Source organism: Coregonus lavaretus (assembly GCF_964263955.1).
Source record: "Coregonus lavaretus genome assembly, chromosome: 2".
Taxonomy (NCBI): domain Eukaryota; kingdom Metazoa; phylum Chordata; class Actinopteri; order Salmoniformes; family Salmonidae; genus Coregonus; species Coregonus lavaretus.
The window spans coordinates 60,695,146-60,718,294 of record NC_139989.1 but is presented as its reverse complement, the minus strand read 5'-3'; the positions used below and the strand labels follow the sequence as shown (position 1 = coordinate 60,718,294).

Below are 23,149 nucleotides of genomic sequence, written 5' to 3'. Positions count from 1 at the left end.
TGCCAATTACCAGACACTTTCATCCAAAGCGACTTACAGTCATTTTATGTATGGGTGGTCCCAGGAATCAAACCCACTATCATTGCGTTGCACACGCCATGCTCTACCAACTGAGCTACAGAGGACCAGCTATTTGATGATATATAATGGCTTTTATGCAATTACAGCTACAGTTGTTAGACATTACATAATGTTACACCCCTCACTCTTCTCTGGGCACCTTTACTGCAGGTCATAACCCAATAATAACACGTGATAACCCCTGTTCACATAAAAGACGATAAGAATGGAATGTAATTGAAAAGGATTCCAGTCCTCAGTGTCCTGACTATGCTAGTTGTTACATCATAGAATGACAGATTGTTGCTCCCTCCTGTATTGCTGTTTGCTACTGTTTTGCTATCCCAATATAAATCCACAAAAAATCTGCCAGGCCTGTATTTCAGCTGCAGACCCAATAAAGTTGTCAGACATCATTGAAATGATCTCCCTGGATCTCAAGAGTGCTGCTGTCTAGTAGTCAATGGTGTTGTGAGAAACTATAGTGACTATGAAATTATTTTTAGTACCAAATGTCACTCACACTTTTCATGGTGTTAGAATTGCTGTTTATCATAATCAGTGAGAGATAGGTACAGTACACATTTTGTGTAGTAAATGTTTTATAAGCTGTATACCGTGGGAATTCCTAGAACTAGGGTTGTTATCAGTTACTTTATCACCACACTGTCTAAGTGGACCCGCCATTGTGTTACCTTGTGTACATTTTCCCTGAACAAAATGGTGGAATGCACAGAGGACCAATGAACCACGTCAAACCTAATTGGGCATTTGCTTACAGTATATTTGTGTTCCTGAAATGCACACAAGGCCCACTTATTCTGTGTGAGAGAACGAGAGAACGGACTATGCCTGGCAAAAGCAGACACACTGACACAGAGAGAAAAAGAGAGAGAGAGAGAGAGAGAGAGAGAGAGACAGAGATATTTTTTTACTTTTGTCTTAGTTTAATCAGACATCCTCATTACATTAAAAACACCACATCACTTAAATTTTGCCAGCCCTCCTCAACAGAGCACATGCTATTTCCTTCCAGCCAACATCAGTGTGGTAAAGTAGTCTCTGAGAACGCTGCCACCCTGCTCTCCAGGTCCACCAGGCCTTGTCCCCCCTCCTGGACAGGCAGGTACAGCACCGCCACCCTCAGCCAGTGATGCCCCGACCAGAACAAATCCACCAGCTTGCACTGCAGGTCCACAAGCAGACCGCCGGGGGGGGTTGAGAACGGCCAATTTATGTCATAGGGAGGATGACGCCAAGTTGTTGATGATCAGCACCCTCCCTCTGTATGACACTTGGGAGAGGAGCCACCTCCACTTCGCCCGGCTTCGACACCACCACTTGTGATACTCCATCACAGTTCTTCCTGACCCACACCTCCACGCACAGATACACTCCAAGAATATTGAGCCCTTCACAGCCCAACTGCAACCAACCTGGAAGCTGTGGAGGTGCCCTGTCCCTCCATGCCCCATATAACAGAGCCTCACTCTTGCCCCAATTTACCTTAACCGAAGACGCCACCCTCGTACACTCTGAAACTAGACTCCAGACCCAGTAGCTCATCTCTAACTATCTCTGAGACGTCATCAGCGTATGCTGACTCTGCTATACCTGTCCCCAACCCCCCCCCCCCCCCAATAGGACACCTGTCAGGATCCTCACCCTACCCCCAACCACCTTCACCCACCTATACTACTTTGTGGTGGGATACTTAGTTCTCTATGTGTCCACTGCCGTTACAATCTCCCACCAACACAAGGTATGAAACAGGACCCCTCTCTCCCACCCCATATTAGGTGCATACACATTCATTAAGAGAGAGAGAGAGAGAGAGAGAGAGAGAGAGAGAGAGAGAGAGAGAGAGAGAGAGAGAGAGAGAGAGAGAGAGAGAGAGAGAGAGAGAGAGAGAGAAAGAGAGAGAGAATCCCCCAAACTTTTGCCAATTAACCACTTTGCTAATGGGCCTCTTTCTCTGGACAGGAAGGGAAACCAGGTCAGCCAGAAACACACTGAAGAGAGCTTTGTGTACCCCATTGTACTGGTGCTTCCTAATCTAAATCGAACATAGTCAGGTCCAAAATTATTGGCACCCTTGATAAAGATGAGCAAAAAAGACTGTATAGAATAAATAATACAAATACTGAGTTACAGTGCTATGAAAAAGTATTTGCCCCCTTTCTAATTTGCTCTACTTTTGCATATTTGTGATACTGAATGTTCGCCAGGCATAATAGGACCCATCTCGTCCAAAAAGTTGACTTAAGTTTGCCAAAAAGCACCTGGATGATCATCAACTCTTGGAAGAACGATCTATGGACAGATTATTCAAAAGTATAACTTTTTGGACGACATGGTTCCAGTAATGCCTGGCGAAAACCAAACTCTGCATTCCACAGTAAGAACATCATACCAAAGGTCAAGCATGGTGGTGGTGGTGTGATGGTTTGGGGATGCTTTGCTGCCTCAGGACCTGGAAGACTTGCCTTAATAGAAGGAACCATGAATTCTGAAGTGTATCAGAGAATTCTACAGGAGAATGTCAGACCATCCATCTGTGAGCTGAAGCTGAAGCGCAGCTGGGTCATGCAGCAAGACAATGATCCAACACACAATCAAGTCTACATGAAAATTGCTAAAAAGCAACAAATTGGAAGTTTTGGAATGGCCTAGTCAAGGTCCAGACCTAATCCCAATTGAGATGTTGTGGCAGGACCTGAAACGAGCAGTTCATGCTTGAAAACCCACACGTCACTGAGTTAAAGCAGTTCTGCATGGACGAGTGGGCAAAAATTCCTCCACAGCGACGTGAGAGACTGATCAACAACTACAGGAAGCATTTGGTTGGAGTCATTGCAGCTAAAGGTGGCACAACCAGTTATTGAGTGTAAGGGGGCAATTACTTTTTCACACAGGGGAATTGGGTGTTGCATAACTTTGTTTATGAAATAAATGAAATAAATATGTAATTGTTGTGTTATTTGTTCACTTATGTTCCCTTTATCTAATATTAGGTTTTGGTTGAAGATCTGATAACATTCAGTATCACAAATATGCAAAAGTAGAGAAAATTAGAAAGGGGGCAAATACTTTTTCATAGCACTGTATATTGTATGTTCCAAAAAATTGGGAATTGTTTACACCTATCTTGTTTTATCACATGTTAAACTAAATCTATTTCTCTGAGCAATTGTATTAGTATATAAAATTATATAATTTTCCCATTTATTTTGCATACAACATATCTCAGTATTTGTAGAGTCTTTAAAAAAATCTTTATCAAGGATGCCAATAATTTTGTACCTGACTGTATCTAAACAGGTTCATTGGCCACTGGTCATTTGCACTGATTGTCCAAAATGTGATTTATTCATTTTCTATCCTGAATAGAATGTATGATCTGAATGAATTTTATAGCTACTGACAAATTGCATAAATGGGAATAATGAAACTAAGTGACATTGTCTGTCTATAAAAACGCATTACTCTTTCCACGTTTTTACTGAAAGAAGAAATAGCATGATGATGACGTGTGATGAGTTGTCCATTGTTGCATCACATAACTCTGACCTGCACAATAACCAGTAAAGTAACATTCTAGAATTCTAATCTCACCCTCTCTGATGTTCTGATGTTATTTCAAGAAGCAATGTTAAGCTGTAGAGGGGATACAACAGCCTTAACTGATCATGGTAGGCTTCCTTTTTTGGCAATCATTTATGTTGCTAGGATATGATTAGAGTTTTATGACACTTTTATGGTTAATTGAAAAACAATGATGTAATAACTAAGCAGTAGCTTGCTCATTGGTTAGTCTATTGTTGGAGCCAGTAGTCCCTCCACAAAGAAAGTAGGGCGAGGCCAAATCAATCCATGCACATCATCACGTCAACAAAACATTCATCAGATCCAATATGATATTTTTTAGGGTATTTTGAAGTTTTATTGACGGGTATAGAACAGAATATGAGATGAGTGATAAAGTAGTGTACAGATTGAGTGGTAGAACGGGGGATTGAACCGCTGCCTCCGGGGCCCCTAGCAGTACCCTATTTGACTTTAAATGGCACAAAGTCTGGAACAATCTAACCTACTAAGTTAATAGTCTATCAATTGAAAGGTTCACGATTAAACTGGTCTACACAGCTAGGGTATATCCTCGTGGCTGACCCTAGCTGTGCCAGTCAATATATGTCTGGGGGTATTGTGGGAGAAGGCAATTCTTGTTCTAATCAAATGGACAATATATCTATTCTATGATATTCTATTCTATTCTATTTTATGGTATTCTATTCTATGATATTCTATGATATTCAAAAACACAGAAGATATATGCTGTCCAATAAAACTACAGAAAGTGTTCACAGTAGGTAGTCCTCTCTACAGTGTACACTATTAGTGTGGTCAGTGTGGTGGTGGTGGTGACCTTTTACTTCATGTTTCCCCCTAGCCAAAACAGTTCATTCAAATGGAACAAACATACATAACTTCAATAAATCCTCACTGACCACCACTTAGGCATTATGGGCGTGGCTAACCTGCCACAGACAAAGAACAAACTAAAGACCAGTAGGCTACTGTTACTTTATTTATCCTGCATGCTGCACCATGCTACAGACCTTACTAGCCCTGACCTAATGTTACAGACCTGACCTAATATTACAGACCTGACCTAATGTTACAGACCTGACCTAATGTTACAGACCTTACTAGCCCTGACCTAATGTTACAGACCTGACCTAATATTACAGACCTGACCTAATGTTACAGACCTGACCTAATGTTACAGACCTTACTAGCCCTGACCTAATGTTACAGACCTTACTAGCCCTGACCTAATGTTACAGACCTGACCTAATGCTACAGACCTTACTAGCCCTGACCTAATGTTACAGACCTTTAATACTAGCCCTGACCTAATGTTACAGACCTGACCTAATGCTACAGACCTTTAATACTAGCCCTGACCTAATGTCACAGACCTTTAATACTAGCCCTGACCTAATGTTACAGACCTGACCTAATGCTACAGACCTTTAATACTAGCCCTGACCTAATTCTACAGACCTTACTAATTCTACAGACCTTACTAGACAGGACCTAATTCTTGCAGAGGTGTTGCGTTACCTAGGAGAATATACATAACATTCCCAGAGCACTGCATAAAGGGGCAGGCTAGCTAGTATAGGTTGGCTATAGAGGGAACTTTACCTATCTTATCTATCCATGATAAGATTGCGCATTACTACTCCAATGTCTATCAACCACAATATTATTAACCGCACGAGATATGGACACAGTATCCTTAGCTACTGCACGAGTTGAGCAAAAGGAATACAACATTTAGTTCATAAAAGGCTACTTACCCTCTGCCCACAATAAGTCGCAGAGCCTCCAAGTTGCCATGATAAGCGGCCCATAACGTCGGTGTCATGCCATCTTCATCGGGCGCGTTCAAGTCCTTCCGCGTAGCCTCTTTCAGCAGGTCCAGGTAGCCATCCCGGGCCGCCTTGTGATACCTGTCATTCATGGTATCAACGGGCCCTCGACTCCATTGCTCTTGGTCGTCATCTACCCATCTCTCGGTCTAAATGGCAGGCACCACAGGCTAGAGTTCCACTGCCAGCCTTCACCTGTGTTTCATTGTAAGCAAGCACCGTACTTACTGGTCCGAAATGTTATTGTGGCGTATGCCATTGCAGTGACGGCCACGCGAGCCGAGAGGGAACGCGCATTTGGTATCCAGGGGCGATCGCGGCAGGACTATTATTAGGTTGTCTGGTCCATAGTAATAGAATTGGTCTGGTCTACATGATGTGCACAAAATGCACGGAGCCTAATATACATGTGAATGAATATAGAAAAGAAAGAAAACAGCTTGGAATATATAGGCCTTCTTTAAAAATAACTTCAAGTTCAATATTCGTATTCCACACATGCAGCCTTTACACTCAGAAAATAGGGTTCCAAAAGGGTTCTTTGGCTGTTGCCATGGCAGAACCCTTTTTGGGTCCAGATAGAACACTTTTTGGTTCCAGGTAGAACCCTTTTGGGGTCTCTACCTGTTTTGGGGTCTCTACCTGGAACCAAAAAGGGTTATTCAAAGGGTTTTCCTATGGGGACAGCCAAAGCACCATTTTATGTTCTAGATAGCACTTTTTAAGGGTGTGGGTATTCATTTCCAATAGCCATTTAGAGTCACTTGAAATGTTGATTCATGCATAGAGCAACATAATTTAAAAAATGCTTTTTAACATTTCATACGCCATCATTAAAGGCTCATACATGCTTATAACAAGTTATACCTCATTATACCAGCAGTCTGCCAGTGTTACTGAACAGACCATCATATCCACTGACTCATCATTAATGGTGTGATTTGAATTTTGATGAGCAAATCACAATATGATGACCCATGTTGTGACAGTGAATTACTAAAAGGTTAAAGGGTGTTTTTCTAAGTAGAAGCTTGTTATATGTCCACACATGAGTGCTCTTTTGATAAATAAATAAAAACACTCACTATGTGTGGACATATAACAAAGCCTGCTTTGAAAGACATGTTGTTTTTCATAGATGTTTGACATTTATGACTGTCTGTACATTGGTGTTGTTGTCTGTAAATCAGGCTGTGGCTGGGGATGGCTATAAAAGCCATGAAGGACACAGCTCCCCCATTCACTCTGAACCTGATCGCCCACAACTCCCACCAGGTAAGCAGCTGCTCAGGCATCCTCACATTGATCATCAATGTATTGATCTATTGGTATAAGATTGACTGTATTATTATTTAAATGGAGATGGTATTTGCTGTAACATGTAACTTTACACATTTTTTTATTTTGAAACTAATTGCCTTGGAATAATTAAGTAAAGGCTTGAGCTGAGTGAGTCTGATTAACACAGTTTTTTGTTGTTGTTCATAGAACTCAAAAACATGCTTTATGGTTATTAATTTTTTCATTTGTTTGTACTTAAATTAAGTAACTCAGTAACTCATTATGTTTGACACTCTTATTGACCTGTTAGATAAATAATTCAGTCAAGTTCAGGAAACCAATTACTTTTGATAAACTGAGCATATAATGCTGGGCACTGCAGCCTTTTCTCACCATTCGTGTGTTTAGCAGACTGCCACTAATGCGTTTGTATTGAGATGGCGTGGATGGCTGTAATCAATTTATAGAACGTCAAACTGACCTATTGGAACCCCATTCATAAGCATCCAATTAAATTGATATTATCACAAGTAATCTAGTAGTCTGTCCCACTCTCTTTAGCTAACATGCCACTCCTTGCCACTCCTTGTCATTGCCAAAGAGACTGGCCTTTCCGCAATCTCAACGTTCGCTGGATTTATGGCGGAGTTGCTCATTGGTTTTTGGAAATAACATTAATATTTTCCATGACAACATGTGGAGCCTCGAAAATAGAACTAGAATGTATAACAATGTCAAAAACAAACATTTAGCTGTTAGCTAGGCAAGTTGTTGTATTTTGACGTTTTGTGGTTGGAATTGCAGTATGTATTTAGTGTGACAATGTAGACTTCAACTAGCAACTTTGGACAGACTGATTTAGTCTGGACAAAGAAAAAACGGTTGCTATACCAACATGATAGAGTTCCAATATTTGCATAATCGTTGTGATTGGAGGATAGCTGTGATGATGATCGAATCAGGATAAATTATTCTGTTCTCCTCGAGTTTATTAATGATAGAATATTCATAATCCAAGATGGAAGAAAGGCCAGTCTCTTTTGCACATGACATGGAGTACAGGGAGTGGATCAGTTAAAGAGACTGGTACCCAGGCTAGTAACCTAGTACTAAAAAATAAAATTAAAATAAACACAAAATGTTCCACAACAATGCATATGCTAATAAATCCATCAATGCACTATAATAAGTACACCCAACTAATTACATTTTCATCTTAAAAGTACAGGGAACTAGGCTACATCAAATCAAGTCCTGTCAACATATTATTTATTTTTTACAAAGTATTGTGACAAATAGATACAAATACTATTTCAACTGGACTTTTATCAGCATTTACAGTTGGTCTGATTAATAATACAATTTTTAATTACTGCAAAGTGGATATAACTACACCGTCATGAGAACATTTCTGAAATGTCACCGATTTATTTCATTACATAGGCTAGGTTATTGTTAGATTGCAACATAGGCATTTTGAAAAGTCACTTTTGAACCTGCACACCAGTATGGTGTGTAATGATTAATATCGTATGAGGAAATTCAGTGATCCAGTAGGGTATTTCCAGCTTTCATTATGTTAGCCTATGGTTCACTGTGTTTTCAGACCTCAGTTTGGGTATTGGGGAGTAGCCTACTGTTGTTCCAGGAACAGTTAGTGCTGCTGTAGTAACAATCTTATTAGACACAAACTGAAAATCTACTATTTTTTATGAAGAATAATAAGTTGGTTTCCAGGAAACAAAACACACCTGACATCGTGTAAATAAAAGACCAATGTGTGTTAGTAAATCTGAACTGTGAGGATTGCTTTGTTAATTTCAATTTAATCAAACACTGGTATTGACCCAAATCAAGCAAGATAAACTCATATTCGTTGAAGCATGCTGCACTGACACTGCTTCTGATGATTAACTGTGAAATGATAAGAACCATTCTTTCGTCATACCACTGATGGGGTTGACATTGCTGATGAAATGAGGTTAATAGCTGGGTTAAGGGTAGAAGGGACCTCCTTATACAGGCAGAGCCTTTGAGTGGATGGTTAGGTGTTCACAAAGCTCTGATCAGAACGGCAAGACTTTCTGAACTCATTAGATTTTCTCATTAGGATATGACATTTTGAACAAAGCAAGCTTGGATTGTAATAAACCACAAACTATGGACTAGACCTTTACAGAATGAGAAACATCATGTACTTCTTTTCATGTGAATCCAGCAAGATGACGGCTAAAGCTGAGATGGCGGCTGAGGAGGGCTACATATCCCCCCCATCCACCCCGTGCTCCATCCACGTGGGAGTCCAGGTGGGGAGTATGGGGAGGGGGAGCGACGTCCTCTCGACCAGCGGGGGCACGGTGAGGGTGAGGGGCCATAACCGCAGCTGGCTACTCTCTAGCATCATCACGGTCAACGTCCTGATCCTAGGTTGTGCTCTGGTCAGTGGCAGTGTCTCCAACAACGTCAAGATCAACGCCATCAACCTGCAGATCTTCCTCATCCTCCTCGTCATCCTCACCACTGCCTGGATGCTGTACTACACCATCTACACGTCCCGGGAAGATCACGCCGTGCTCTACAAGGATAGCCATGCCGGGCCTGTGTGGCTCAGGGGTAAGAGAAGACATCCTCTTCAGATCTTCTGGGTCTACGGCTGCTAAATTCCAGAAACTTTTCCAAAGTTCCTAGTTTTTTCCTTTTTTTTATCCCGGGAAATCTGTGAAGTTTATGGACTTTTTCAACATTACCCTATAGGAATCAATGTCTGTTAATATCACTGGACATTAATAATCTCTCTTTTGATTGGGGAAGAGTTCTATTCTAATAGGATGTCATTTACCTAGACACAGTTTTACATTCACCCATTGTCTTGAATGAGTGTGATCATTGAATAAGTGTGAGTGATTGAATGAGAGTGATTATTTCTAAATGGACTTCATTGTACTATTTTCTCTAGGTGGTCTGGTGCTGTTTGGCATATGCAGTCTGATTATGGATGTGTTTAAGATTGCTAACTACGTAGGCTACCTGCACTGTGACTCCGCTGTGAAGATAGTGTTCCCTGTCGTGCAATCTGTATTCATACTTGTCCAGGTAAGAACACAAATTCTGCCGTCTCAAATGGAGCTACCATTAGAGGATATGACAATAGGGAAACCACTGAGGGATTTGGCTGGTGGGAAAAATGCAAGTCTAAGTGAACATTGTATCTTTTTCAGACATACTTCCTCTGGCTCCACGCTAAAGACTGTGTACAACTACAACGGAACATAACTCGGTGAGCGGAACTAACTGCTACTGTATAACTGAATTTATTATCATTTATTTATTTATTTATTATGATTTATTGATGTTGTAAATTGATGTATGATTGATGGTTGGACATTTTAACATTGCCGGTTGCCCTGAAGTTCCCCTTGGGAAACATAAAAACTATTCCATTCTATTCTTAGAGAATGAAACAGGATATAAAAATAGAAAGTATTTTATTATATTCTGTTCTAAACTCCTGTGTTTCTCTCTTGAAGCTGTGGGCTGATGTTGACTCTGTCTACCAACCTGATATTGTGGATGGCAGCAGTCACAGATGAGTCCATACACCAGACTGTTGTTCCACCAGAGGACAGCAACAGCACACGTTCCTATGACATCAGAGGTAGAGAATATTGTGTTGTTGAATCTTCTCTCTACCAAATCTAATGAAAATGCTAAAGGGTTGGGGTCAATTCCATTTAAATTCAGAATGTAAACTGAAATGGGACTTCCCTGTTTAAATTAAGGTTGAATAAAATAAATGGAAATGTACAGTTTACTTTCTGAATTTACTGAATTGAAATAGAATTGCCCCCAACCATGAAATACAAAAGAAACAAACCAACATAACAAAACATCACCTCACAGAGTCAAACAATGAAGCAAATCTTTTCTCCCTCTTATTTCAGCCCCTGGCGGATACAGCAGCTGTAAGTGCAGCCACTCTGCCTGTGCCATCTTAGAGAAGGCATACTACTACCTGTACCCCTTCAACATTGAGTACAGCCTGTTTGCCTCGGCCATGGCCTACGTCATGTGGAAGAACGTGGGCCGCCTGGTGGACGAGCATAACCACCACTCGCTCCATTTCCGCCTGAAGGACGTGCTGGTGGGGCCTGTGGTCGGGCTGGTCATGCTGGTGGCGGGCCTGGGAACCTTCGTCATCTATGAGGTGGACATGGAGAAGGGGGACCCGGGGAAACGTGACACGGCGCTGATGATACACTACGTGATGAACACGGTGGCTGTGACGCTCATGTCCGTCTCAACCGTGGCCGGTTGCGCCATCTACCGACTAGACCAGAGGGACCACGTGTCGGGGAAGAACCCCACGCGGAGCCTGGATGTAGGCTTGCTGATAGGCGCCTCCATTGGACAGTTCACCATCTGTTATTTCACCATCGTGGCTGTGGTGGCGACGGGGGCCAAGGGCCACCTCAACGTTCTCAACCTGGCTGTCTCCCTGCTCACTGTGATCCAGCTCTGCCTGCAGAACATCTTCATCATCGAGGGCCTGCATCGCAAGCCTTTCCACGAAGACGTGCATCAGGCATCCGTATTCACAAACCCATTCGTCCTCCAAGCCCAAGCCCAAAGAGACATACACAACCTACCAGGGACGTTCATGGAGACCAAGTCGTCCCCGGCCCTCACAGTTCACAGTATGCATGTTGCTCCTTCTGCTCCTTGTGGCTCCCCCCTGCCTCAACGCCATAGGCTGACCTGGAAGAGGAGGGCCCTGAAGGAGATCTGTGCATTTCTGCTGCTCTGCAACATCCTTGTGAGTAGCCTACTGAGTACCCACCACTGTCCCTTTAAAGGGCTTGTTAAACTAGGGTGGTGTCCTTTCATCCAAAACAGTTTTTATTAAGTTTGGATGAAACTCCCTACCCACTGGGCACACACTGGTTGAATCAACGTTGTTTCCGTGTCATTTCAATGAAATTACATTGAACCAACATGGAATAGACGTTGAATTGACGTCTGTGCCCAGTGGGTAGGTACAGTACGTCGCAAATAAACTGAAACTACTGAACCATCCCTTTAAATTAACTTTTGTCCTGTTTGCCTAACTTGCACATGAGCCAAAAGGGCTCCCTGGGATTTGTGCAGTACAATACATCATATTAGAGTATGATCGTAACTCGTATGTTTAGGTTGAAAGATTGGACTGAATATCATGACTCTGTTTCCATTGACAGCTCTGGATCATGCCGGCGTTTGGCGCCCGCCCCCAGTTTGACAACACGATCGGGGCAGAGTTCTACAAGTTCACCATGTGGGCAGCTGTTGTGAATATCGGACTCCCCTTCGGAATCTTTTACCGTATGCACTCAGTCGCCAGCCTCTTTGAGGTCTTCCTAACCTCCTAAGCAGGCAAATTACAGAAACCATTCTGAACATGTATAAAGATATTTTTTTTTACAATCTATGTTTTATTGTTATACTATGACCTGTCCTGAGCATGCACTGAAATGTATATAAAGGATAAAAAGAAAACCATTATATAATACAATTTCATTTTTAGTGAAATATGTCCATATCACTGAACTATTAAACTGTATCTAATAAACTGTATAAATAGTTGTATATTAAATTATAATTGATGACTTTGTAATAAATTGCACATTATTTTATGAAGAATTTTTATGGGATATGAGTCTTTCTTCTTTGTGGCACACTGTAACACAACACAGACCAAGCACTGGCACTATTTTTTTTTACTATCTCAGGAGCTTACAACAACTGTCTTACCTATAACACAAAATATAACGTTTTATTACCCCATTGATTACAAACATGGTTAAAAAGAACATTTTAATCTGATGGATGGTAAGTCCTTGCATCCATAGCTCAGTCTATGAACTTGAGAGTGGTTATATTTATCCACCCCGTCCCTCAGGTGTTTAGCAAAGCAAGTGTGGGGGACGACCGCGTTGTTCTTGTTTGAATCCCAGGTTGCCCCTTTATTATTATGTACAGTACACCCAAAACAATATTTAACCAGTGTTCCCTTCTCTGTATTATCAAAGGTGGACAACTGGCTTCCTCTTTCTGTTCTGTCTACTCCAGATTCCACTGTGTTACATAGCTCAACTAGCCTGGTCCCATCTCTTGTCAAAGTTAGTGGCACAGTGGCAGTTAGACAATTCACACAGCTTTTGCCAAGTTGGCAAGACAGCACAAACAGATCTGGGACCAGGCTAGGACTGAACATCACATCCTGCTGAAACAACCTGCAGTATTTACTCTTCTCAACTATCTGCACCAGACAACAACCTGCATTAGTTCCTCTTCTCAACTATCTGCACCAGACAACAACCTGCATTAGTTCCTCTTCTCAACTACAGTTGAAGTCGGAAGTTTACATACACCTTAGCCAAATAAATTTAAACTCAGTTTTTCACAATTCCTGACATTTAATCCTAGTAAAAATTCCCTGTCTTAGGTCAGTTAGGATCACCACTTTATTTTAAGAATGTGAAATGTCAGAATAATAGTAGAGAGAATGAAGAATAATAGTAGAGAGAATGATTTATTTCAGATTTTATTTCTTTCATCACATTCCCAGTGGGTCAGAAGTTTACATACACTCAATTAGTATTTGGTAGAATTGCCTTTAAATTGTTTAACTTGGGTCAAATGTTTCGGGTAGCCTTCCACAAGCTTCCCACAATAAGTTGTGTGAATTTTGGCCCATTCCTCCTGACAGAGCTGGTGTAACTGAGTCAGGTTCGTAGGCCTCCTTGCTCGCACACGCTTTTTCAGTTCTGCTCACACATTTTCTATAGGATTGAGGTCAGGGCTTTGTGATGGCCACTCCAATACCTTGACTTTGTTGTCCTTAATCCATTTTGCCACAACTTTGGAAGTATGCTTGGGGTCATTGTCCATTTGGAAGACCCATTTGCGACCAAGCTTTAACTTCCTGACTGATGTCTTGAGATGTTGCTTCAATATATCCACATAATTTTCCTTCCTCATGATGCCATCTATTTTGTGAAGTGCACCAGTCCCTCCTGCAGCAAAGCCACCCCCGTGCTTCACGGTTGGGATGGTGTTCTTCGGCTTGCAAGTTTCCCTCTTTTTCCTCCAAACATAACGATGGTCATTATGGTCAAACAGTTCTATTTTTGTTTCATCAGACCAGAGGACATTTCTCCAAAAAGTACGATCTTTGTCCCCATGTGCAGTTGCAAACCGTAGTCTGGCTTTTTTATGGCGGTTTTGGAGCAGTGGCTTCTTCCTTGCTGAGCGGCCTTTCAGGTTAAACGATATAGGACTAGTTTTACTGTGGATATAGATACTTTTGTACCTGTTTCCTCCAGCATCTTCACAAGGTCCTTTGCTGTTGTTCTGGGATTGATTTGCACTTTTCGCACCAAAGTACGTTCATCTCTAGGAGACAGAACGCGTCTCCTTCCTGAGCGGTATGACGGTTGCGTGGTCCCATGTTGTTTATACTTGTGTACTATTGTTTGTACAGATGAACGTGGTACCTTCAGGCGTTTGGAAATTGCTCCCAAGGATGAACCAGACTTGTGGAGGTCTACAATTTGTTTTCTGAGGTCTTGGCTGATTTCTTTTGATTTTCCCATAATGTCAAGCAAAGAGGCACTGAGTGTGAAGGTAGGCCTTGAAATACATCCACAGGTTCACCTACAATTGACTCAAATGATGTCAATTAGCCTATCAGAAGTTTCTAAAGCCATGACATAATTATCTGGAATTTCCAAGCTGTTTAAAGGCACAGTCAACTTAGTGTATGTAAACTGCTGACCCACTGGAATTGTGATACAGTGAATTATAAGTGAAATAATCCGTCTGTAAACAATTGTTGGAAAAATTACTTGTGTCATGCACAAAGGAGATGTCCTAACTGACTTGCCAAAACTATAGTTTGTTAACAAGACATTTGTGGAGTGGTTGAAAAACAAGTTTTAATGAATCCAACCTAAGTGTATGTAAACGTCCGACTTCAACTGTATCTGCACCAGACGAAAGGTGTATAGTTGTGTTGATATCAGTGATATTTATTTTCAAGTTTCAATGTCACGTGCACAAGTATAGTGAAATGTATTTCTTGCAAGCTCCAAACCCAACAATGCAGTAATCAATACCAATGTAGCACAAGAAATAACAAGGTAGAACAAAAACACACAATAAATAAAAATAAGAAATAAGAAGAACACAAGAAAGTAAGAAGCTATATACAGGGTCAGTTCCAATACCATATTAACAATATGCAGGGATACTGGAGTGATAGAGGTAGATATGTATAGACGTAAGGTGACTAGGCATCAGGATGTATGATAAACAGAGTAGCAGTAGCGTATATTATGATTGTATGTGTGCGTGTAGAGTTAGTATAAATGTGTGTGTATGTTATGTGTGTGCTTGAGTGTCAGTGTCAGTGTGTGTGAAGTCCTGTGAGTGTGCATAGAGACGGTGCAATAATTAAAATATAATACAAGGGTCAACTCCAATTGTCCGTGTATCCATTCTGTTAGCTATTTAGCAGTCTTATGGCTTTTGGATAGAAGCTGTTCAGGAGCATGTTGGTGTCAGACTTGATGCACCGGTACCGCTTTCCGTGCGGAAGCAGAGAGAACAGTCTATGGCTTGGGTGGCTGAAGTTTTTAATGATTTTCCGGGCATTCCTTTCACGCCGCCTGATATAGTGGTCCTGGATGGCAGAGAGCTTGGCCCCAGTGATGTACTGGGCTGTCCGCAACACACTCTGTAGAGGTTGTTGTCCTGGCACCACACTGCCAGGTCATGGACCTCCTGCCTGTAGGCTGTCTCATCGGCGCTGGTGATCAGGCCTACCACCCTTGTTTCGGCAGCAAACTCTGGTGGGGTAAGTGTGTGTCAGAGCTGTGTGTAAATTGACTATGCAAACAATTTGGGATTTTCAACACATTAATGTTTCTTATAAAAAGAAGAAGTGATGCAGTCAGTCTCTCCTCAACTCTTATCCAAGAGAGACTGGCATGCATAGTATTTATATCAGCCCTCTGATTACAATGAAGAGCAAGACATGCCGCTCTGTTTTGGGCCAGCTACAGCTTAACTAGGTCTTTCCTTGTAGCACTCGACCACACGACTGGACAATAATCAAGATAAGACAAAACTAGAGCCTGCAGAACTTGCTTTTTGGAGTATGGTGTCAAAAAAGCAGAGCATCTCTTTATTACGGACAGACCTCTCCCCATCTTTACAAACATTTAATCTATATGTTTCGACCATGATAGTTTACAATCTAAGGTAACACCAAGTAATTTAGTCTCCTCAACTTGTTCAACAGCCACACAATCATTACCAGATTCAGCTGAGGTCTAGAACTTAGGGAATGATTTGTACCAAATACAATGCTCTTAGTTTTAGAGATGTTCAGGACCAGTTTATTAGTGGCCACCCATTCCAAAAAAGACTGCAACTCTTTGTTAAGGGTTTCAGTGACTTCATTAGCTGTGGTTGCTGATGCGTATATGGTTGAATCATTAGCATACATGGACACACATGCTTTGTTTAATGCCAGTGCAGGTCATTGGTAAAAAATAGAAAAGAGTAGAGGGCCTAGAGAGCTGCCCTGTGGTACACCACACTTTACATGTTTGACATTAGAGAAGCTTCCATTAAATAAAACCCTTTGAGTGCTTTTAGATAGATAGCTCTGAATCCACGATATGGCAGAGATTGAAAAGCCATAACACATGTTTTTTCAACAACAGGTTATGGTCAATAATATCAAAGGCTGCACTGAAATCTAACAGTACAGCTCCCACAATCTTCATATTATCAATTTATTTCAACCAACCATCAGTCATTCGTGTCAGTGCAGTACATGTTGAGTGCCCTTCCCTATAAGCATGCTGAAAGTATGTTGTTAATTTGTTTACAGAGAAATGGCATTGTATTTGGTCAAACACAAATTTTTCCAACAGTTTGCTAAGAGCTGGCAGCAAGCTTATAGGTCTGCTGTTAGAACCAGTAAAGGCCGCTTTACCATTCTTGGGTAGCGGAATTACTTTGGCAGGCCTGAGGGCAAAGACTTTCCTCCAGGCTCAGATGAAAGATTCTACAGATAGGAGTGGCTATAGAGTCAGCTACCATCCTCAGTAGCTTTCCATCTAAGTTGTCAATGCCAGGAGGTTTGTCATTATTGATCGATAACAATAATTGTTCCACCTCTCTCACACTAACTTTACAAAATTCAAACTTGCAATGCTTTTCTTTCATTATTTGTTTTTTTTTTATGCATGAATACGATGGCTCACTGTTCATTGTTGGCATTTCCTGCCTAAGTTTGCCCACTTTGCCAATGAAGTAATCATTAAAATAATTGGCAACATCAAATGGTTTTGTGATGAATAAGCCATCTGATTCGATGAAAGATGGAGTTGAACTAGTCTTTCTGCCCATAATTTCATTTAAAGTACTCCAAAGTCATTCTTTATATCATTGATCTTGGCTTCATAATACAGTTTCTTCTTTTTGTTGAGTTTAGTCACATCATTTCTCAATTTGCAGTAAGTCAGATGTGCAGCCAGACTTATTAGCCACTCCTTTTGCCCCATCTCTTTCAACCATACAGTTTTTCAATTCCTCATCAATCCATGGAGCCTTAACAGTTCTAACAGTCAGTTTCCTAACAGGTGCATATTTATCAATAATTGGAAGAAGCAATTTTATAAATTCATCAAGTGCAGTGTCTGGATGCTCCTTATTAATCACATCAGACCAACAAATATTTTTTAGATCATCAACATATGAGTCACAGCTAAATCTTTTGTATGATCTCTTATACACTATTTTAGGCCCAGCTGTTGGAACTTTGGCTTTCTTGGATATAGCCACTATATTGTGATCACTGCATCCAATGGGTACGGATACAGCTTTAGAACAAAGTTCTACAGTATTAGTAAATATTTGATCGATATATGTGGATGATCTTGTTCCTGTAGTGTTTGTAAACACCCTGGTAGGTTGATTAATAACCTGAACCAGATTACAGGCACTGGTTACAGTAAGAAGCTTCCCTCTTGAGCGGACAGCTTGATGAAAACCAGTCAATATTCAGGTCCCCAAGAAAGTAGACCTCTCTGTTTATATCACATTCACTATCAAGCATTTCACACATATTATTTAGATACTGACTGTTCACACTTGGTGGCCTATAGCAACACCCCAAAAGAAAAGGCTTTGGATGTGCCAAGTGAACCTGCAACCACAACACTTCAATAACACTTGACATAAGATCTTCTCTAAGCATTACAGGGATATGGCTCTGAATATATACAGCAACACCTCCCCCATAAGCATTTCTGTCTCTTCTATAGATGTTATATTCTTGTATTGCTACTGCTGTATCATCAAATGAATTATCTAAGTGAGTCTCAGAAATGGCTAATACATTAATGTTAGCTGATCTTAGCAAGTTATTGATTTAATTAACCTTATTTCTATGGCTACATATATTAATATGGGCTATTTTCAGCCCTTTCCTGGGTAGCTTATCAGAGATAGACATAATACTGAAAAGAGCAAACAAAGATAATAAAAATATATATACATTCAGCAGTCCATTAATCAATTGGTGTGTGTGTGTGTGTGTGCTGCGGGGTTGAAGCTACGAACCCATAGGCTTGGCTCGCTCATCCCTTCCAGGCTTCTGGGAGGGAGGGTGGACAATAAGCCTGTCATAGCGGATGTAAGCAATGTCCCCACACGCTCTGGCAGCTTTCATGGCTGGGATAAGTTCTTTCCTCTTCTGGCACACAGCTTCAGGATAATCCTTGTTGAGAAAGATATACATTCCTCTCAAGTTCTTTCCTCTTTCCAGAACAGCTGCCTTGTCCTTGAACCTCAGGAACTTGACCACTATCGGGCCTGTCACCTGGGCCGGTGGTGGGTTTTCCAGTCCTGTGGGCGCGCTCCACCCCATTCTTCCTGTGGTCCATCTTCAATTTCTCAGAGATAATTTCCCTCACTTTGTCCTCAGACTCCATCCAGGTCTCATGTGGAGATTCTGCAATTCCATCCACAACCATGTTGTCACACCTTGACTGTCCCTCGAGATCATGGATTCACACACAGAACTGATGTCCTCTATCAATGACTTCCAGATTGCTGTAATCTTGCCGTTATCCTGTTTCAACTCATCGAGCTGACCCTGGGAGAACTGCAAACGGCTGGTGACCACTGGTCTAGGGCGTCTGGGATGATGGAGTTGATGTGTCCCGTAACCAGCCTTTCAAAGCACTTCATGATACCAGATGTGAGTGCTACAGGGCGGTATTCATTGTGGGATGAAGCCTTAGAGTTCTTGGGAACAGGAATGATGGTAGTCATTTTAAGACGTGGGGATTACAGACTGGGACAAGGAGAGGTTGAACATTACTGTGAATATGCCTGCCAGCTGATCTGCGCATGCTCTGAGAATGTCACGATCGTCTACGAGAGAGGACCAATGCGCAGCGTTGAAGGTGAACATAATATATATTTATTAACTGATCAACACGAACAAAACAATAACCAACGATGCGTGACGTCTAAGGTTACAACACGAACAAACCTTAACGGAACAAGAAACCACAACACAAAGTGAAAAGACCGATAGTTAAATATGGCTCCCAATCAGAGACAACCAGCTGACACTCGTTGCCTCTGATTGGGAGTCACTCAGGCCCACATAGATATACAAACATAGACTTACATACCCTGGCTCAACATAACATAGTCCCCAGAGCCAGGGCGTGACAGAGAACGCACCCTGGAATACCGTCCGGCCCCTTCTGAGGAGTCTGTGGAAGGAGAGAGAGAAAGTAGGCAGGCTGTGGATGTGTCTTCCTAACTGCTACACTTGAGTGAGGTCCAGTTTGCGCTCTTCTGCCAGTCAGTTGATTAGGGAATGCCTTTCAGGTGTGCTGATTAGTAATCCTGCACAGGTGTGTTGGGTGAGCAGAGCTGTGGCGCTGTCTTCGGCTGGCCTGGTGCTGAAGGTAGTGCAGCATTCCACAGTGCTGAACTGAGTGTCGCTGTCCATGGTGCTGCACTGGGAGTCCTTCATCCACACCTATGCCCATGCCACTCACGGTGCCGCAGGGCCCTCAAGCACGGTTCGGTGTTATTATTGTCGAAGCTTGCATGAAATGCATTGAGTTTGTCTGGAAGAGAGGCATCATTGGGTAGAACACGGCTGGGTCTTCCTTTGTGATTTGTAATGGACTGTAGCCGTGCCACATGCGGTGGGCATCGGAGCCTGTGTAATATGATTCCACCTTATTCCTATATTTCTTTTTGCTCGCTTAATGACTCTGCAGAGGTCGTAGTGGGACTTCTTGTACTTGTTCCTGTCCTCAGCCGTAGCCTCGGGGTTGTCTGCGATAGCCCTGTGTGCGGTAGCCCTGTCCTTTAGTTTAGCGCCAACCTCAGAGTTAATCCAGGGCTTTTGATTGGGGAAGCAGCAAACATTCACTATGGGGACAACGTCGCAGATGCATTTCCTTATGAAGCCGGTGATGGAGGAGCTCATAAATGTTATCGGCGGAATATCTGAACATATTACAATCAGCGCAAACAAAGCAGTCCTGTAGAATAATCTCTGATTCTGATGACAATTTCTCAATGGAGCGAGTCACATGTACTTCCTGTTTGAGCTTCTGCTTGTAAACAGGAAGCAGGAGTATGGAGCAATGATCTGATTTGCCGAATGGCGGACGAGGGAGGGCCTTGTATGCTTGCTTGTGGGTAGAGTAAAAGTCTAGGACTTTATAGCCCCTAGTGACGAAGGAGACGTGTTGATGGAAGTTGGGCATAACGTGTCTTAATGACGTGGAATTAAAATCGCTGGCGACAAGAAAGGCAGCCTCCAGATGTACGTTTTCCTGATTGTTTATAGCCTCGTACAGTTCGTTAAGTGCCAGCTTGTTATATTTCCTGTCCTGAGGTGGAATGTTTACAACAGTCATGATAACAGCTGAAAACTCCCTCAGGAGGTAGAAGGGTCGGCATTTGACCATCAGGTATTCCAAGACAGGTGAACAATGGGTCAAGACTACCACTGCACTCGAGTCAGCACACCATTTGTTGTTGATAAGGAGGCAAACCCCTCCCCCTCTCGATTTCCCTGACTCTACTGTCTTATACACTCGTTGAATGGAAAATCCATCGAGTTGGATAGCCATGGGGGCTATCTTGTCCGAAAGCCATGTTTCAGAAAATCATCAAATATTTCAGTTATGAGAGTCCCGTTGGTACCAAATCCGCGATCAGAGGTCATACATGTTATTATCAAGTGACTGTACATTGGCCAATAGAATGGAGGGAAGAGGTGGCCGGTTTTACCTTCACCTTGATCTCGCCAGGAATCCCCCTCTCCTGCCTCTGTAATGCCGGTGTTTCTTTTTGCATACCCCGAAAATTGGGTTGGAATTACAAAAAGAGCCCAGGGCAGATGAGTCGAAGTTGAAGGCAGAATTGGGGTAAGTAACTGCAAATCTGATGTTCAAAAGTTCTTGTCGGTTATAAGAAATGATAGCGGATACATTTCGTGAAAATAATGTAAGATAAACGGCAAAAGAATCACAAAATAGCAAAGTTGGGTCGGAGTTCATAAAACAGCGGCAATCTAGTACGGCGCCATCTTGTTTTCAGAAACCACCGATAAGGCTATGTGAAATTGTGAATGATCTATGTGCAATTATTAACAGTGACCATTGAGTTGATTCCCCACGTCTTTCACCTCTCCAGTCATGTTTTATCAGTGATTACTTCAAGGAAGGGAGGAAGGAAGATTCCCACGGGGGGCCAGTATGAAAAAATTAAATAATAATAATAATAATAATGTACCACTAACTGTAAGTCGCTCTGGATAAGAGCGTCTGCTAAATGACTAAACTGTAAAATGTAAAAATGAAGATGCCCTTTTAAGGAATATAAATGGGGCATATGGTTAGACAGCACTGCCACCTATGGACCAAATGAGGAATAGCATAAAGAAAGTACAACTAAGCTCTGGATCAGAAAATTATTCTTATGGTCCTTTCAAATGCAATAATGATTGTAATGAAATAAAGGAATTGAAAGGCTTTTTTATTATTTATTTTTATTTCACCTTTATTTAACCAGGTAAACCAGTTGAGAACAAGTTCTCATTTACAACTGCGACCTGGCCAAGATAAAGCAAGCAGTGCGATAAAAACAACAACACAGAGTTACATATGGGGTAAAACAAAACAAAGTCAAAAATACAACAGAAATAAATATATATACAGTGTGTGCAAATGTAGCAAGTTATGGAGGTAAGGCAATAAATAGGCTATAGTGCAAAATAATTACAATTAGTATTAACACTGGAATGATAGATGTGCAAGAGATGATGTGCAAATAGAGATACTGGGGTACAAATGAGCAAAATAAATAACAATATAGGGATGAGGTAGTTGGGCGGGCTAATTTCAGATGGGCTGTGTACAGGTGCAGTGATCGGTAAGGTGCTCTGACAACTGATGCTTAAAGTTATTGAGGGAGATAAGTGTCTCCAGCTCTTTACTGGTTCCTTTATGAAACATTTATAATATAGTATTATACAGCATAATTCAAGAAAGAAATACTACTTTAAAGTTCAAGCACAGTATTTACAGTCAACACTGATGATTGCAGATTGATATGCAGACAAAATATAACAATGTACATGTAAGATATAGCCATTGACTTTTACGCAGCAACACAAAATTGGTTTGGATATTTGTTTCTTTCAGTCTGAAATAGACAATAGTGTCCTTTCAAGTTCCTGACGAGATACAGTACATTTGTCACGCCCTGGCTCGGGGGACTCTTAAATGTTGAGCCAGGGTGTGGAGTTTCTGTTAAATTTTCTATGATTTCGTTCTAGATCGTTTAGATCTATGTTGGCCAGGGTGGTTCCCAATCAGAGGCAGCTGTAGCTCGTTGTCTCTGATTGGGGACCATACTTAGGTAGCCTGTTTTCACTAGTTTATTGTGGGATCTTGTTCCGTAGGGTTTTGTGTTGTAACCTTAGGACTTCACGTATCGTTTGGTTTATTGTTTTGGTTTGTGTGTGTACCAAATAAAGAATGTACGCTTATCACGCTGCGCCTTGGTCCGCTTCAGTCAACGAGCGTGACAACATTGTCACATTGCCACTTTACAAAGAACATAGCAGTAAGGTCTCATTGGAGGAGTGCAATTTCACATCATGACACGTTCTCACTTTAATGTGTCAATTAAATACAATTCATGTTAAATAGCAATGCCATCCAATAATATTTTAGGCTGCTATCCAGAAGCTTCATTTTGATGTCTCTGCAACA

At 41.6% G+C, this 23,149-nt stretch overlaps 2 protein-coding genes across 4 annotated transcripts in view; one reads left to right on the top strand and one right to left on the bottom strand.

The window, feature by feature from the left end:
• Positions 1–5,590, bottom strand: part of LOC311144234 (pre-mRNA splicing regulator USH1G-like) — a gene marked incomplete at both ends in the record, with an annotated part of 34,708 nt that extends 29,118 nt beyond the window's left edge. For all 3 annotated transcript variants that reach the window (XM_084180239.1, XM_084180240.1, XM_084180241.1), the window contains one exon: positions 5,427–5,590. In XM_084180239.1, the coding sequence (XP_084036365.1) occupies positions 5,427–5,590 (164 nt within the window). The remainder of the gene's footprint in view (positions 1–5,426) is intronic.
• The window catches only part of LOC311144224 (proton channel OTOP2-like), a gene marked incomplete at both ends in the record, with an annotated part of 38,311 nt that extends 26,127 nt beyond the window's left edge, over positions 1–12,184 (top strand). Inside the window, 6 exons of the mRNA XM_084180230.1 lie at positions 8,998–9,392; positions 9,736–9,872; positions 9,998–10,056; positions 10,307–10,434; positions 10,721–11,592; positions 12,014–12,184. Coding sequence (XP_084036356.1) covers positions 8,998–9,392; positions 9,736–9,872; positions 9,998–10,056; positions 10,307–10,434; positions 10,721–11,592; positions 12,014–12,184 — 1,762 coding nt within the window. The remainder of the gene's footprint in view (positions 1–8,997; positions 9,393–9,735; positions 9,873–9,997; positions 10,057–10,306; positions 10,435–10,720; positions 11,593–12,013) is intronic.
• Between the last annotated feature and the right edge of the window lie 10,965 nt (positions 12,185–23,149).